Source organism: Alosa pseudoharengus, unplaced genomic scaffold (assembly GCF_046254945.1).
Source record: "Alosa pseudoharengus isolate Yale_2024_CS ecotype anadromous, Long Island Sound unplaced genomic scaffold, YU_APseudo_1.1 YU_APseudo_1.1_scf_20, whole genome shotgun sequence".
Classification (NCBI taxonomy): Eukaryota; Metazoa; Chordata; class Actinopteri; order Clupeiformes; family Clupeidae; genus Alosa; species Alosa pseudoharengus.
In genome coordinates, this window is record NW_027468664.1 from 18,442,357 (window position 1) to 18,461,094 (window position 18,738).

General features: G+C 45.2%; 1 protein-coding gene across 1 annotated transcript in view; it reads left to right on the top strand.

Annotated features, from left to right (window-relative positions):
* Positions 1–1,417: 1,417 nt before the first annotated feature.
* Positions 1,418–18,738, top strand: part of pawr (PRKC, apoptosis, WT1, regulator) — a gene marked incomplete in the record, with an annotated part of 60,158 nt that continues 42,837 nt past the window's right edge. Inside the window, 2 exon segments of the mRNA XM_076296780.1 lie at positions 1,418–1,709; positions 2,087–2,820. Coding sequence (XP_076152895.1) covers positions 2,245–2,820 — 576 coding nt within the window.

The following is an 18,738-nucleotide window of genomic DNA, read 5'->3' on the forward strand; positions in this document are numbered from 1 at the left end:
CAATCTTTGAAGCTCTCATGTCCTTGACTTTTGTACATGAACAAGCTAAGTTTGACCTGCATTTGGTTTGAATTGTGCTTTTGCATTATTTTCAATAGAATTGAAAAAAAAAAAAACAGATTTCTTTAGTTTGTTTTTGTGCTGATTAGCATCTTAATTGATTTTACTACCGATTTACTAACAATTGTAGATCAAATGTATTAGCTTTGTCAAACAATTTCATACACACACACAAATACAAACACAAACACACACACACAAACAAAAAGACAAACACTCGCCCTAATCAATAACTTGACACACTGTTGTGATTGTTAAATTATGATCAATGAACAGCATGAAATGAGATTTCGAACTGCTGGGAAATACGAATTTAAAAGCAATTTGGGATATCTCTAACAGCTTGTCATAATATATTCAGCTCCATTCAGTTCAAAGTGCACAGTTGTAAATAGCCTACACAGGACATGCTTTACATAATAAGCCATCAAGGAAACTCCCGAGTGTGTACTGGGACAGAAACCCTGTCCAAGACTTGTAATGCTTAGGCCTACACCAGCTGGAGAGCAAATCATGATGCAGAGCTACCAAAACTTAACATGGCCTATATTTTGTTTTAATGGCACACCAGCCAACTGATTCGTCCCTGTACGCCCAGTAGCATGCATAACGTTACCCTTTACACACAGCCCATGAATGGACAGATTAGCAGTTTGATAGGCCTACTTCTGTTGATAAGTAGACTAATTTGAAACTATCAAATTCTGTGTGATATCATAGATGTGTGTACCTATACTGCTGCCAGTGAAACTGATAATGCAATGACAATATGAATGCCTATGTGTAATATACGTTTCCAAAACTGCCTTTATGAGATCCTCTTGGAGCAGACTACCAGTGGTAAAAACAAATATATTTCACTTCTATTGACATCAGGGATAGACCTGGGTAAGTTAACTGAGAGTAAGTGGTAAACCTCCTACAACAAGAGCAATATGGCATTGCTTTGTTAGGAGAATGAAGCCACAGCTCTTCTATGAGGAGGGTTACCCCCCCTTACTCTGTACCATAAGGTGATGATTTTGTTCAACATGATATTTGTGTATAAAAACAAAAAAACAAATGGCTATTCAAAAAATGTTCTAGAGTTGGATGACTCATCCTTTGACGTTGTTGTGCTTCATGTAATCTGCGTGGGAGATCATGACGTGTAGCAGCACATAATCAACAATAAACTGTAGCCTATGCAATGGAACCTCAGCTTTCCATTCGTGATTGACAGCGACTCTCTCACCGTTACTAATCAACCAGGCATGGCAGCACAGACACACACGCACACATTCAGACACACACACACGCACATAATGTGTGCGACTCTCCTTTCTTCAAACTAAATGCATTCTGTCTGTGCTATTATTAACGGGGGTAGAGATTAGGTTTTTTTTAAGCAAAAGAGGTCTTATAACAATTGTGGATTGTTGTACCTGAAATAACTCAAACATAGCCTATTTCGCTCTCGTTCGTCAGAGCTCGTAATAGTTCGGCTTACCCTCGTGAGACTTCGGAAACGCTCGGCCCGGCCTCACAATTCACGAAAGAGGGGCAGAGCACTGTTCTGAAGCTCGCGTGTGACTAATCTAGTTGGCCAGTGAGTTCTCTGTACTCCTCCGACAGATCCTAAGAAACCGACTGCGCTGCTGAAAGCACAGGTGAGTTCAGTCCTCATATTTCGCTTAAAACTGTTGGAATGGAGGCTAGCATGTATTTAATTAAAGTAGCTGACATTTGTTTTGTGTTGTGAGGCAAATCGATGAAGTTGGAGAAGTAAACTCCCCAATCATGTCAGCAAAAGGTAGCCTGTGTTGTATACGATTTTAGCGCAACAGGTCAAACTGCCATGGTGTTCCACAAACTTTGTGACACTCTCACCTCGTCTTTAAAAGCACAACATTGCGAACAGAATGTATTTTTAAGAGACATTTGTATATATATATATTCACTAAATTAACTTGACCTAGGTCAGATTTCATTCAAATGTCTAGATGTCACGTTAAACTTGTAACGTGCATGTTCGTTTGTTACCTAGACCAACTCGCACAAGCCAACTGTGGAGGAATGCCGTGTAACTACCGGGAATAACGTTAGCGTTCAAACGGAAGCTACAATTATTCACCAAGTGGCGTGGTTTACAAGTTTAAGTGAACTCACCCGTGAAAACAATACGGCCCAACGACAGAAGGAAACATGGCAACTGGTGGGTTTAGATCAAACGCAGCAACGGACTTTCTAGAGGAGTGGAAGGCAAAACGTGAGAAGATGAGAGCAAAAATGCTTGGGGACATAGCCGCAGCCACAGGCGTGTGCACTGGCAGCGGAACAGGCTCAGCTTCTCTTGGGACCAACAGTAATAAAAGTGAGACGCGCAGCGCAGCACCAACCACCGAGTTAAACAACAACGGCAATCCGGATCGTGGCAGCTCCATGTCTGGTAATTGTGTATCAGCATACCCTATGGCTCGGTCGGCCTCATCCTCCGCGCTCAGGAGGCCAGACGATGACCCACAAATGACACCCGCCAGGTGTGCCGAAACAGGAAACCCGAAGAAAGCACCGCAGCCGGAGAAAGTGCCTGGCAGCCCGCAAGCAGAAGCCAACCCGATTGCTTGCAATGATAGTGATAAGGAAAGTCCGTCACCAGGCAAAAGCAAAGAGAAGAAGAGCTCCGGGCCCAGCGCCAGGAAAGGCAAGGGACAGATTGAAAAAAGAAAGTTGAGAGAAAAGCGAAGATCTACAGGTGTTGTCAGTATACCGTCTAATGAGGTGAGTACAATCCGCAAGCTATAGTAATGACTTCCTTGTTTTCATACCATAAATTAATGTCTACGTCGGGTATTGTGTAACATGTCTTGGCGTAGTGTTTGAAGACAAGACCATTGTGAGATGGATTAGGCCTAACGTTACCGAGAGCCAACACCTTAGCGCACAGCTATTACGCAACAGCAGCTGCAGCAACTCACAAGGACTATGAGGGAACGTCAGTGCTATTGTTATCTCTTTGCCAGTGTTTAAAATGTAAAATCCAATAATCAATCAAATCCTGTCTTGATTAATGAAATTTAGATAAAGAACATTTGCAGACAGGTCAGTTGCCCTCCTAACCAACCAAATAACAATGATGAAAATAAAACCCGGGAGAAGCAAGCTCGCATCCCACAAAAAGGGGTGTGAAATCGTTCAAAAATGTCCGAGCAAACACTCCAATCCCAGGCAAGTGTTTATAAAGACCTTCTGTCTGGCAAAGAAATGAAAACAAGTCTTCATCACTTATGCGGGAAATGCAGGCGGCGTGCAGTGGTGTTATTGCACTTAAATCATGTCACAGCGTGGCCTGCCAGCGCATACTAAAGTATTGCCGCTGTCACTGTTATACAACACACACTTCCCAAATTTGGCCCAATTGGATGCTGGAAGGAATGCTATATTCTGGGGGTTTATGGTATGGGTGAATGGCTCCTGGGGTCTTCTCTCTGCTTCCCAGTGAATGTTGCCCTCTAGGTAGTTGGTCTTGGAGACTGACCAGTGTCTGAGTTGGCTCAGAGCATCCTGTCATTATGCTCTCCTTTGTGCCAGAGTTAAATAGTTTGGGAACTGGTCGGGGGCCAAGCGTTAATGTTCAGTTTTTTAAAGTGTGTGAGGGACCTTGCCAAATATTCACATTGATGCTCCATGGTTTTGCTGGGCTCGTATTAACAGTAGAAAAATGTAAATTGGCCAATTGCTGGGGCAACATATTCATTGCTTTTGTCAATTTTTTTTCTCGTTGCCCGCTGGCAAAACAAGAGACATGACCGCATGGATGAGGTATGTTATTTGAAAATGCACAAAAAAATATGCTGAGCTACTGGGAAGATGATATTTGAATTACAGTATATAGGTGAGATGGTGGCTATAGGCAGAGGAGGATGTGTGATGCCTGTGGTCCATGGTGACCTTTGTCCCCTCAATGACTGAATGCTGAACAGTGGAAGGGGAGTTGTTTGGTTTGTGTGGGGGCTCCTTCCAAGCCTTGAGCAAGAGATGGTGTGAAGATAACTGGAATGGTGCAGGACTCTTATATTTGTCTTGTGTGCATGTGTGTGTGTGTTTGTTTGTGTCCGGATGTGCTCACAATGTTTTGTATGAAGGAGGTGTCCCTCTGAAGGTGTTGAGGCTCTAATTTATGACTCATTGTTCGACTATGTTGGCTTTCTGAATGCTTAGCGTATGAATTATGGTGCCTTGGTTGTGGATATGTTTCAAAGAAAATGATTTAGTTTCTAATTTGTCCTTCATTGATGGCAGCTATTGACTAAGCTACAGTTACTTTTATTTATCACATTATTATTAAACCCCAAAAGGCCCTTTTCCTCTCAATTGCTGGTCGCTGATAAACACTCATACTGTAGAAGCCACAAGGAATGTTCAAAGTTGTAGGCCCCTACTCGTTGCTTTAGTTTTGGTCTAATGGTGTTTGTTTTGAATTTGAATTCCTAGGATATGGTAGTGAAAACTGCCCCCCGAAAGACCCCAATAACGTCTTTCGTTACTTTAGGCACCAGCGTGTGTAATGATGGGAGTTTATTTTATTTTGTAGCTGTTGGACCAACCCAGCGCTAATAAACGGCCAGGCCATTGTTTGACAGTTGGCTTTGCCTCAACATGTCCGTGACCCATTTTGTAGATAATGTAGGATGTCCAGCGTGTTTGGCATCTGTCCACTCTTGAGTTCCCAGGCCAGAACAAACAGGCCAAGGTGACAAGCCGAGGAGATGGGGCTTTGGAGTTTTAGTGCTGAGGTTTATGTACCGTCGAGGGCATAATGTGGCCCCCTCTCAAGGGCAACATCCATGCGGCTGTTCTAAGGAATGGGAGAAAGCGTGAGGCAAATCATATCTGGATGCAGTTATTTTCTACAGGGGTTTGTTTTGAGTATCCTTTTGACGACTGATTTGTTTTTTTGTTTTTTTTTGTTCCTTGTTCCCTTTTTAGTGGTGAAATGGTATTTCTTTACCACATGTTATGATTGTGCAGACTTGGATGTATCGTTTATCAGAACGGCTTATTGGGTAGAAATGTTGGCATCACTCTCAAACCGAGTGTTTCCTTTATAGTTTTTTTTTGTTTCTGCAGCTAGGGTATTTTGTTTATAAGAGTCTCTCAATGGAGTGCAAAGCAGCATGGAAAAGATGGGGAAAAAAAGAGAAAAAGAGCTGAATGAGTATAAGTACCAAGACCCCTTCAGTGGCGGACGGATGCCACATGGGAAACGGGCCGTGATATTTCAGCAGCCTTTTAAACCATAAATGCCATCATCATCGCTGTGTTACTGTAAACACTACGAGGAGGAGCCGTCCAAAGCGCAGCTGTGTGAGTGTGGGAAATAAGCACCCTAAAGAGACAAGAGAGAGCCTTAGCCCAGCAAGAGACAAGAGACAAGAGAGCCTTAGCCCAGCAAGAGACAAGAGAGCCTTAGCCCAGCAAGAGACAAGAGAGCCTTAGCCCAGCATCTCCTCGCTCTCCATGTGGAGGACTGCTCCCCACGGCAGGACCCCCTGAGACCTCACTCAGCTTATGACGTAAAGTGTCGTAGAGGAGAACGTAGACATGATCTAACAAGGTTAGATCTTTTTTGTACAGTTTTTTAATCAAGTGTGATTGGAAGTGTGAAGGAATCTTACTCAGGCTAGTTTAACATCCCATCCCCCAAGACAACATCTCTTTCACTGACAGTTAAAATTGGCTGTTTGAAATTCCAGTCGGTAGGGTTTTTTTTGTAGCAGACTGTAAAGGCATTCCCATGAAGCTTTGTCAGTAAGTGAAGCAGTTATCAATGTTGAGTAATAGATAAACACAATGGGTGGAGAGTTTTTGACGTTTGTTTTGAAACTATTAACCAAATAAAGTCACATCATCACTGCAAATTCCTTAGATGTTTAGTCATTAGATGTTATTTGCGCACATTGGTTTTTTTTTTGTTGTTCTGAGAACACAACAGGAATTTATGAAGCTCCGCGTTACACTGTTCCAAGTTGTTGCCCAAACAACTAAGCAATGCCTGAGGAATGTCTTTTACTTTGTAAAAAAAAAAAAATTCAACTGCAGCTCATTGTTCATTCCTTAATGAGGGTTGAGTGGACCTCTGATGGATGAAAAAAAGGGTGTCTTACAGGAACAGAAATTCCCAGTGTTTTGTCTGAGAGTTTGGGGAATGCCAGAAGTAAGCGGTGGGTAAGGGGGGCAGATTTTAGAGACTTGCAGCCTGACAAGGTGTTCCATGTAGGCCTCTCGCCCTCTTTCCATTAAAAAATCTTTTAGCACACCGTAAAACACAGCCCTCAGTTCAGTGGGCCTACCCTCGGGATTTTTGGGTACTTTCTGTGGAGTGTATAAAAGTCCAGTCTTTGTAAAAAAAAAAAACCTTTCCTCATTGGTGAGGTGTGCGCTAATTTTCATTACTGTACAAAGCTTTGAAGGAAACAGAAAGGCAACTGAGACGAGACTAGCAGGGGATTTAGGGCTGAATCATTAGCACTAATGTTCTGGTTGCTGGGTGAAGTGTACTTACCAAACCATGAAGGGGAAACCATTACTGATGGCTGGCTAATAAGCTGCTAAGCTTCCAGATCTTATTTTAAGAATGCTGAGTTTATCTGGGGCCTTCAGTGTTGGATTGATGAACACCTGACAGTAAAAGTGTTGCACGGTTATGTAACTTCTCTCTCTCACGCTGTGTCAAACACCCCTGGATGTAAGACTGTTAGTCACTCCTTGGGGGAGACGAAGGAGGGAGGCAAAGGGGGGGGGGGGTGGTTGGGTTCTGTGTGGAAGAATGGAATGTTCTCTAATAAAGCTCTCAGAGAATGCACAGTCGCTAACTCTGCTCCACAACGTGAAAACTCTCTGACAGGCGTGTGTTACTGAACAGTGGAGTTTATAATCTCTCTCTCTCTCCCTATCCCCCCCTCTCTCTCTTTCTTTCTCTCTTTCTCTCTCTCTCTTTCTCTCTCTCCCTCTCCAACTCAATAGGCTTTGTTGACATGACAGTTTAAAGGATAATAGTGTTACCAGAACATGGATAAATACAGAACATCAATAAATTGAAAATCCATAATCACAAGATAGAAAATGTGCGAAAAATACATTTACATACTACTTACACACACACACACACACACACACACACACAGATTAACACACACAACAGTCACCCACTAGAGATAGCTGTACTGTCCCAGTGTGTTTGTGTTTGGGACAGACCTTTCTGTTTTATTCTGTGAGAAATAACACGCTACCTTGTCAGTATCAGAGTCGTCACTCATTAACCGCAAGGACCAAGTGCAAGAGCCAGAAGGGTTGACCCGCTGAACCCTCCAGATTACCCGTTATGTGGCGAAGCGGGGTGAAGCGTTGGAGTTTGATCTGTGTTTTGGAGTCACGTCAATGCAGGGGATGAAAGGAGGATGAACTGAACAAAGGCACATTTGTTCAGGTGGAAAAAGACAAAGTGACCGCCCTGTGTATGAATTCATACGCGTCCCTGACTGTCTCTGGCAGCTGATAAGACTTCAGTATTCAGAATCCTGCTGTTAGCATCAGCAAGTTAGCATTAGCTTTGTTCTTACTCCACTACTGTTGCAGAGCAGTTCAATGTTACTTGTTAGAATGAATTAAGACAGAAGCAGGTGAGTAGGTGAACCCGTGACAAAATGAATGAAACAGGAAGGATTTTGGCCGTGTGTGTGTGTGTGTGTGTGACCTACCCCGGGAGCCCGGGAGTGTAAATGTAGCATTCTTGCTGGTTTGGCTGCATCGGGGGATTTCTGAGTCAGCGTTAATCAGGCCACTCTGCGTGATTAGGCATTCGGGCCTGTCTGTTTATATTCACTGCAGTAGAATAATGCAGGCCTAGCCTTCTCTTTCTCTCTTTCTCTCTCTTTCTCTTTCTTTCTCTCTCTCTCTCTCTCTCTCTCTCTCTCTCTCTCTTCCATCATGTATTTATTTCTCATACCTATCTGCTTCTTTCTGTCTGTATTCATTTTGTTCTGCGTTTTTATTTTTGCAGGTTTGTTTTAGTTCATTTGTGTGGATCCTCTGTTTTCTCTCCCTTTTGACTTGCTGATTGACTTGTTTTGTCATCTTGTCTTGTCTATATCTTCTCTGTCTGTCCCTCTGTTTCCATCCTTCCATTCCCCCCTTTTCTTATCCGTCTGGCTTTCCTCGGCATTGAAGCATAGAGAAGCAGAGCGGGTCCAGTGTAAAAAGGCGGCCAACAGAGCTTAGAATTCTCATTCGCATGGTTGACCTAGGCGAAAACCCCAAACAGCCTCTTTTCAGCAGCCCAAAGCATGCGAGCCATGCCATACGGGTCACTTCCTCCTTAACCTCACATCGTCATGGATACCTCTCAGACTTTGCTCCCCCGGACGATAAGCAGCAGTGAAAGTGGCGACAGGTACACACAGACGAGAACGAGCAGTGCCATAAAACCCAAGACTGGCACTCCATGGGTCTATCCTTGACGGCGATCAAGAGAGTCCTGTGCTCCATGGTTACGGGTATCAGCTCCAAGGAATTTGATTGTGCACAGGTTAACCCCCCCCCCCCCACACACACACACACCTTACGGTATGCCTCTCATGGGTGTTTGACATTCCGGTGCATGCCTTAGGATTTAAGCCTGGCTTTAAGTCATTAAAGACACGTTTGTTTTGCCTGCGCATAGCCCGAAGAAACTAATATGATTCGTTTTGGGGGTGGGATGGGGTGGGGGCGGGCGCCTTGAGCGCCCGATGTATATCAGAATTCCAGGGTCCAAGTTGCATTACTGTGCTGATCAGAGTCAGATTGTGCTGACCAGAGTGTGTGTTGATCTGCAGCCATTGTAGCCACACACATCAAAAGGGGACACGAGAAACAAGTGAAGCGGCAACTGTGTGTGTGTGTGTGTTTGGGGGGTTAAGGGGGAATGTGACCACTAAGCACAAAAAGAATGGGAAAATAATTTTGGCCCAAATAACCCACAGTCACGAAGCCCCTGATGTGTAGGCTGTGCTGCTGAAGCTCTAGCTCTCTGGGCCAGTTCTAAAGGAATGCCCACACACTATGGGATGCTCTTTGAAACAGTAACCTGAACTGTGTGTGTGTGCATATGTGTGTGTATGTTTGGAAATAATTGTTTGCTCCTTCAGGGGTGTGTTGCCACCTTTGGTGTGTTACTGGCCACGACATGTCATGTAAGTTTCTTGACCCAGACCTGTGAGCCGAGCTTGAATAATGACCCGTGAGGGTGTCTGCAGGGGAAAAGGCCCGAATCGACCCCCCCCGACACAGACACAGACAGGGGCCACACAAACACCCTTTCTCTGTTCTCTTTCACCTTCTCTCTCCCCCTCCCACCTCCTTTAGCTCTGCTTGTCTCCATCAGCTCCTGGGCTTCTCTCCAGGCTCCAGGCTGTTTTTGCTCCTCTGTTTTTCAGACCTCGAGATTCCTTTGTGTGGCCCCCGTGTCTGACTGCCACACTGGAGATCGGGAAGAGCTCGGAGTGAAGGAGGGGTGTGTGTGGAAGGGAGGAGGGGGGTCTACACACACACACACACAAACACAGGCTTAGAGGTGGACAGAAGGCACGAGGCTCACAGGGCCCCAAAAGATAACAGAGACATGGAGCAGAGGGGCCAGATTAGAGCTCTCAGTCCTGGATGGAGCTGCTGCTTTCTCTGCAGGCATCAATCTTTTCCAAAGTGCTGCCATGCTCATAGCAACAACAACAAAAAAAGAACCCCAATGTGCCCAACTCCCGTCTTGGGACCTTGCAACCACACTTTGTGCAAGGACAGAGGGAGGTAAAGACTTTCAGGTAACTTTCAGGTGTGTCTGCCAGCTGGTATGACTTGGCAGGACTGTAGCGCTGGCCTAGACCATGGGTTTGATTTCCTCTTGGTCAATACTTTCACTAACTTTATGTTTTGCTCAGGACCTCCTAGGTGGCAAAGGTATCATGCGCAATCAGCTGTGCTTATGGCCGATGATGTCATTGGAGAAGTTCACATTAAGGTGTCACTCCTGCTGATTGTGTGCACTGGAACCTTTGCAGACGCAGGAAACGTTGCCAACAAAGCACGCAACACTTGTCAAAAAGCAAACAGGGCGCCGTGGCAACGCCAGGGCAAACACGGCAAGCTTCACCACTGCCACTGAGGAATCCTGACAATGTGGACACACCCTGGACTCAGCACGGCAAAGCAGTCGTGCTGTCACAGGCAGTAGCCCACGCTGTCTTGAAGGTGTTATTAATATCCAAAATCCCCCTTTCAGACATGAAAATGAGTGCTAAAGTGTTAAATCATGGAGATTGCGTGTATCAGTTAGATTTGTAGCAAACCCATTGATTAACAACATTAATAGTTAGACTATCAGCGACCTCAAAAGCTGCTAAACTGAAGGCTACAGTTGAAGTTATGTCACATATAATTATCAGGCAATGTTGATGGAGACACAAATGGTATGGTAACCTTTCTATATCTATGGGGTAGGCCGTATGAAACTATTCCGCTCTCTAGCCAAGAGCTAAGCAGTCTCAAACATACTTACACAAATATTAAGTCCACTGACAACTGCAGAAGGCCATTCATGTATATCATTCTCTTTTGGTCATACTGAATTCTTGATTGAAGGCACAACAGTGACATGGCTATTCCAAAAATGTAAATTATTTTCTGTATAAGCCATCCTGCCGCATGCCACTGCTGTTAAGCTTCAGCGCACACACAGACCTTTGAAATACTTTTCTGAAAAGTGAACGGAAGAGTTCAGAAGGTTCACACACAGGTTTTTTCCTTCCAAAGACTTTGTTTCAACTTTCACCTACCGTGTCAGCGGATGCAAATGCATGCAGTTTATTTGACTAGTGAGCTGTCAGGGGCCTGTACCAGTGCACTTCTGATTTCCGGAGGACCGGTCTAATTACCAGGCACTAACTGGCAAATGGCCGCTTATCTGGCCTTGATAAATGATGCACAAGACAGAGAGTGACACAGAGGGATAGAGAGAGGGAGAGGATGTGTTCCAGAGAGAGAGAGAGAGAGAGAGAGAGAGAGAGAGAGAGAGAGGCCAGAGCCCTCATCTGATCCCTCAGTGTTATGAGAATCTGCGTCACGTTTCAGGGTAGTGTTGAGAGGTAGAGTGTGGTTCACTGTATCGCAGATGGTTGGGCTTGGCACAAACTATACTAGAAACATGTGTCCATTTAGCTTGGCAAACACAAGTTCTGATTAATTCTCAAACTTAGAATTGTGCAAAACGATGTCTGTGTTTGGCTTTTGTTTGCCATCAGGGGTGCAGAGATGTTGGCCCCAGTGCCCTGGGTTGCTGTTATGCTGTGGTATGGGAGAAAAAAAAGAAAGTGTTTCCAGCATCTCATCTTCTATGACCTCAAGAGGAGAAAAGAGAGTCTCTCTTCCTTCCTCCATGTCCAGTCTCAGGGCTAAAAATAATCAGGTCAAACACAGCCGTGCTTGTCACCTCCCCAGCGGTCACCTGCATGTGATTGCTATTTTATTTGTTATTTAACTGTTTGCAGAATGAATACATTCTAAAATGCATTGGAGGTATCTGAGAAAGGTAACATTTTAGTGGTAGCAGCAGTACTAGTGGAGTATAATATGAAATGACAGTTCTGATTTAATTCAGCATTTAAGGTTTTGAGATGTTTTCCTAGCTCCCTCTGGGTAACTCGACAGTTGTGTTTGGGGAAACGCTCTTCCAAAGACTCAGTCACAGCAGCTCTACGTGATGCAGAAGCCATTAGCTGAACTCCACAAATGGGTTTACAGGTCTCTGCTGATGGATGGAACACACAGACACACACACACACACACACACACACACACACACACACACACACACACACACAAACACACGCACAGAGCAGATGGGGCCCTGCTCACAGTGCCATTGCACATTGCTTAGGAAAAGCTCAGTTTTACTGTTTGTTTTGCACAGGTGTTGTTCAAAGTACCATGCAGGGACCCCCCGATTATGCAGGGAACCAATCTAACTTTTAATTGGCCATATTGCGGTCAACCCTCACTCCCCCCCTCCCCCCCCCCTCTCTCTTACACTCACTCTCTCTCTCTTTCTCTGTCTCTCTATCAGTATTCCTCTCTGCTGCGTCCCCCCTCCCTTCCTTTTAAAAGTGACTGCACCCTTTTCATTGCTGACTTAATTGGCTTCCTTGCGTAGCTGTCACCCCGAGACGCCCAGCTTTGTTGACTGGTGCCAAAGTTTCGGTCGGGGAGGCTTTGGTTTCTCTTTAATCCTGCCGCCGTATACGCCTTTGCCTTAACGCCAGGCGCCGCATGGCAATTTGGGCAGATCTATGCTGTGTGTGCCCCCTCTCTCACCCCCTCAACTCCTCCTCTCCTCTCTGCGTTCCGTCTACATTAACCTTTGCTTCTGTAGCCAGTCAGCCCTTTTAAAAGTTGCACAAGCAGCAAAATGGCTGGCTTTGGCGTGACCGATTGGATTTGCGTTCTCCAGACACCCTCGCTGATTGCCAGTGCACTCTTTGGCATTCCAGCCCAGGCTATTTCCCCTCACAACCACCCACCCACCCTCTTATCAGCTCTTCTCTTTCTCCTCCTCCTCCTCCTCCTCCTCCTCCTCGTGTCCTCTGTCCTCCTCTTCCTCCTCCTCTTGTCATGCTCCGCTTGCTGGTGGGATTTTGAACCTTGCCGTGGTATTTAGCCTTTGGGTTCACATGATTTATTTATGCATGTGGCTGGCTCCAAACACTGTTTTTTTCCACCCTTTTAGCTCTTTTTCTCTTTCCCTCTCTCCCTCTCAGCTTCTCCTGGTTTGAACAGGACCGTCCTTGTGGATAGCTCATTTGAATGGATTTGGTGAGGGATGTGCCATGCCCTTGTTGTTCTCTTGATCCTGGTTTGTTTACCCGCAGACACAAAGTGTTTCTGCCTGTTTTGGTTGCGCGGATCCTTCCCATGAGTAAACAAGAGCCGAGCGCCTCTGGGAAGCTTCATTTTGGGACAAAAAGGTTCGGCCATGAGATGGGGGACAACACACCATTGTCCCAGCACATCAGCTATACCTCCACACACACACACACACACACACTCTACTGCCAGTCAGGATAGAAAGACACATGAAAAAAGAGGAAGAGGGGAAGAGAGAGATGGAGAGAAGAGTAAGAGAGAAAACACCAATTTTACCATGAAGGCTTATTTTTATGTCGGTTTTACCCTCAATTTGTTTTACGTATGGTGTTTACTCTCATTCTCAATTTTTTGATAGACTGATTAAAAAAAATTACACCCTCCAGCATAAATGCTTGCCAGATGGCTCAGAGTGGCATTAAAACAGACTAAAATCTCAGTGGGATGTGCTTTTGATTACCCCGCGTTTGGGTTCACCTTGGCTCGTATGCGTTGTTTATTGTGTATTTGAGTACGTCGTCGAGGCCCACAGCCCAGTGTTGAATTAGTGAAAATGAACGCCTTCCTGTTTGGAATGTCCTCATGCAAAACCCAAACAGCGTGACATTGGGTCATAAACAAACGGTCAACATATGGACCTCGGCTCTTAAATTAGCCGTATTTTCACTACTGCATACTAGAGGGTGTTTTTAGAGAGTAAAACTAACACAGTCTATTATCTTTATTAGAAAAGGAGTGACAGAGAGGGATCCATCATTTTGTATTTGGGTCCAAAGTGGAAATCAAGACGAATCAAAACAGATTGTAGAGGGAGTATCCACTCAAGGGATCAACGTTTTTCCAACCGTTTGCAATTGTGGAAACGTAGCACTTCCATGTGCTTTTCACAACATGAGAAATTGAATTTCCTGTTTCCTGGATATAACTCATTAGAGCAGTTCCCCCTCTACAACAGAAGCAACAGAAGCCCAGGAACCAGATGCAGACGTGATGGATGGACATGTTTTTCCGACAGTGCCAAATGTTTGAAACGGTTTGACATTTACAGGCAATTCTCCTTTCCGACCCTCGTCCATCGTTGGTCTGCTTTTCCCACGTCATGCAGCCTTGTCCAGTTGGCCTGTGCGGAGCCCGAGGCGCCTTTCCCAGCAGCGCCACTGGCTCCCCCCTCACCTTTCACAGCAACTCTACTGGTCGGTGCTTGATCCCCAGACGGAAGGGTGACTCACGGTCTGGTGTTAACAGTGCACAATGGCCCCCACACACATACACACAAGGCTTTGTGTGTGTGTGTGTGTGTGTTCGTGTTCAAATGCCTGATTGGTTTCTGCTCAAACCAGCAAGCACGTCCTATATTTCACTTTCCAGTGAATGTGTTTTGTCATTTGAGCACTATTGTCTGAAGTCTCGTTAAATACACATCAATGGACAACGCACATGCAGTGTGTGGTGGTGTCCAATGTCTCATTGCAGGGAGTTTTTAAGGAGGGCCTGCAAAAAAAGTCTTCTGACATGTTGATCACAGGGAGTGAAGAAATCCAAGATAGTTTATCCCACGAAACCCCAACAGCAATGAGTAATACGTATCGTCATCTCATCAGGCAAATCCCAAAATACTCAAAAAATGTTAGGAATCCACATAATAAATAAAAGCTTTTGTGCTGCGTGTTCGTGCACCGTAGCTCAGGTGATGAATTTTGCATATGAGGCAGCAGGGGCTGGAATGTAATATGTGAATTACTGTGTGTGTGTGTGTGTGTGTGTGTGTGCATGGAGCGTAGGCCTGGCGTGCTATCACATCGCCCACGGCCAGGTGAATCACATGCTGAAAGGCTGGTTCTCCCACTCGGCCTGCTGTTGTCTCCCAGTGAGAGTTGAGACTGGCTCTTGGCACTGCGGCTGCGTGCACAGACCTTCAATAAAAATACCAAGCTTGTAGATAATGAGGGATTGTTACTGCCATTCCCTTATGCCTTCAGCAAGCAGTCAGATATTTTCCCATCCCTCCCATATCTCTCACTCTCTCTCTCTCTCATCAACTGTCCTTTACTCTTTCTTTCTTTCATTCTTTCTTTTTCTGCTTTCTTTCACTCTTTCTTTAACTCTCTCACTCACTTACTGACTCACACTCTCTTTCTATCAATCTATCTCTTGTCCTCTGTCTCATCTGCACGACTTTCTTTTTTTCTTTCTTTTTCTGCTTTCTTTCACTCTTTCTTTAGCTCTCTCTCCATCTCTCTCTATCTCTCTCTCTCTCTCACCTTCACTCTCTCCACTCTCTTTTCACTTCCTGTCTAGCTCAGGTCTAATTAATGCTGTAGTTCAGCCCTGCTTCTCCTTGCCCGGTGTCTCTCCAGTCAAACAACATGCTTTTGTTTCTCCCTCCACTGTAAAGCATGACGTGGCAGATACAGGTCCACACACACGTGGAAAGAGTTGTCTGCACCCCATGCAGCCATCTGCACTGTGGAAGTAGGATGATTACCAGACGCCAACTGTTGATGATGCCACCAAAGAGTCCATTTCTCATTAAAGTTTTCATTTCTGACTCTCTTCTCTATCTCTTCTTTAAGCATTAACACAATAATTTTGGTTGTCTTTGAAGATATATTTTAATATCCTTTGCACAGGAATTCACTCACACAGTGAGATGTTGTAAATAAAGGTTAGATATTAGCCTGTGTACTTATTGTCCATTATGATCCCTCCCTTATTGACACAATGACACTGTGCAAAGGCAAGGATGTGGATGTATGGTCACTGTATCGTGCCATTGCCCTCCAACTTTGATATCAGACGTTAAATTCCCATTTAATTTTCAAATTCCCATTTAACCTATTTTTAGTTACAGCAGCATTCTTAGTCACTGATGCCAGACTGGCTAAGGCACGCCCCTTCCTGTGGCCAAACATTCTGTGCTCATAGTCCGTCAGTGGGTATTAATGGCCTGTCAGGGGCGATGTGCTTACTAAGCCGTGCAGCTCCTTGTTTTCCAACCTGCCCTGGTGCCGGTCTTTATCCCGTAATTAAATCTCTGTTCTGAAGTTGTCATTTTCCCACAGTCATATTAATCTGATCAACATGTTTCCACTTGGCCTTCCTGATAACATGTGATGGACTCCCTCACTTTCTCTCTTCAACAATCTCTCTCTCTCTCTCTCTCTCTCTCTCTCTCTCTCTCTTTCTCTCTCTCTCTCTCTCTCTCTCTCTCTCTCTCTCTTTCTCTCTTTCAGTTTCTGTATTTTCATTCCGCTTTTCCTTTTTCTCTTTCATTCTCTATCCTATTATCTCTCTGTGTCACATCTATCTTATTCTCTCTGTTCTTTTTCTCTCTCTCTCTCTCTTTCTTTTTCTCTCTTTCTCTCTTTCTCTGTCTTGCTCCCCACTCTCTCCCGTCATTTTCCCTCGTTCCCTCAAGTGCTCCTCTTTGATGAGGGTGTGCTGATTGATTTGCGTTTTTATTTTTTATATTAAGGTGGTTATCAACCACCTGTGCTGTGCAGTGCTATACCTCCATAAAGATAAGGCAGCTAGGCTCTCCAGAGATCGTATTCTGTGTCTTCGTTCTATTATTTCTCAACCATGTGATGTATGCCGTCAAGCAGTGCCGAATGCTTGTTTTTCCGTCTCCTTGGCACCTATGTGTCCAGACGTCTCGGCCCTGTTTGAGGAAGTCCCCTGGTGTGTTTGCATGTTGCTTACAGGTATAGCGGCGGGCTGTGATATTTAGTGGGGGTTAAAGAGCAAGCGGGCGTCCCACGCTGGATTTCGACGATTTGTTTTTGTGGCCGCACCAGATTTCGCCAAGTCGCTGACCCTGCTGAACTCTCTCACAGCGTGAGGAGAAGGCAGAGCCAGGGAGCTCTGGCCCCTCTCTCTCTCTCTCTCTTTCTCTCTCTCTCTCTCTCTCTCTCTCTCTCTATCTCTCTCTCTCTCTCTCTCTCTCTCTCTCTCTCTCTCTCTCTCTCTCTCTCTCTCTCTCTCTCTCTCTCTCTCTCTATCTCTCTCTCTATCTCTCTCTCTCTCTCTCTCTCTCTCTCTCTCTCTCTCTCTCTCTCTCTCTCTCTCTCTCTCTCTCTCTCTCTCTCGTGTGCACAGCCCCTGTCCGTTTGTCTTTCTCCCATTTGGACTTCCTCTTGGTTGGTTTGTGTGGGGTTGACTGTTCTTGCTCCATTGGGTGATCACAATCAGTACTCCGTAACTTCATCAGACAGTTGCCGAGAATGGGAATTCCCCTGCAGTGCAAACTCTTACAAAAGCTACACACACACTTCCATAAATCCACTTCCACACACTCACACACAAACACACACACACACAGTCAGAGGAGCTCACACGTACGTGCAGACACACAGGGACAAGAGGTCGAGGACATAGCTCCTCCAGCAACAGCATAGCAGCCATCTTGTTTGCTCCTCCGGAGCGCCACTGTTTGTCCAGACAGCAACACATTCCCCAGCCTTGGCCTGGGAGTGGGAGCCTGCAGGGAGGAAAAAGCCCCAGTTTCCCTACAAATAACAAACACTAGCCTCTCACCGAGAGGCCTTCCTCCTCTGCTCTGGCCCTGCGCTGCTCTTTCCACACTCCTGCTGTTGCCCTACTACTACAGGCACCTCAGAGGTAGCATGGCTTCAGGAGCCTCTTTCATCCTACTGTGTAGACACTTAGAACAACACAGACATTTAGAACCACACAGACACACACACAGACACACAGGCACTTGAAACAACACAGACACACAGACACTTAGAACCACACAGACACAGACACAGACACACAATGCTTGAGGAAGCGGTCACTCACTTCACTTGTCTTTGGGAATTCGGTTAAGAGGTGCCTGAGTTCCTCTCCGCTGTTAGTCCCTTAGGGCTGCCTGCTTGTCAGTGCTGATTGAAAGTGATGGATTGTGGTTCAGGAGTGTTGCACAGGGGTCTGTGCTTAATGTGTCTTCCTGTGCTGATTGTCGTTTTCCCGTGCCCAGGGGGACTCCAGGGATATGACTCAAGAGCATGCGGTTTTATTTGTTTTCCTTAATCACTCTCTCAGTCTGTTGTTCTCTTCTTGGATGTTGGTTTATACATTTTGCAGAGGATATTTTTTACTGAACCTAATGGGCCACTGTAAACCATCTTGCCATGTTATCATCGTGTGTATTTAGGGATTCCTGAAATGGGGTTAAGGAAACCGAACAGCAGCAAGCTGGAAAGATACAATGCATATTCAGATGTTTTTGAGGGAGATTTAGTCTTCTTTATGTGTTTGTGGGGGTGTCTGCCTGCTTTTTTATTTGTTGTATATAAATACAATAAATATAAATAATATATAAATGTGTGCCTTGCAGTGTTTTTTTGAGATTGGAGATTAGACCTATTTGATTGGAGGTTATTTGTGTGTAGTTTTGTGATCTGTAAATCTGGCTTTGTGTGTGTGAGAGGGTGAGCAGCCTAATGGGAATGTTTGGCACTGATCCCTGTGACATCCAGAAGGGAGGCGGGAGATAAGCATCCACATTCCTTCTGTTTATCTAAATGTAATGTGTCTGATGTCGTGTCACTGTGACTCAAATCTGTGTGAGGGCAGATCATGTTTTTGTGTGTGTGTGTGTGTGTGTGTGTCTGTCTGTCTGTGTTTGCATGTTTGGAGACTTGCACATGTGTTACACCAGGATAGGGATTGTGTGTGTGTGTGTTGAGTTCCTGTTTAGACCACTCTGTGTCTGTGGATCAGAGTCATGGCTGAGGAATGTCC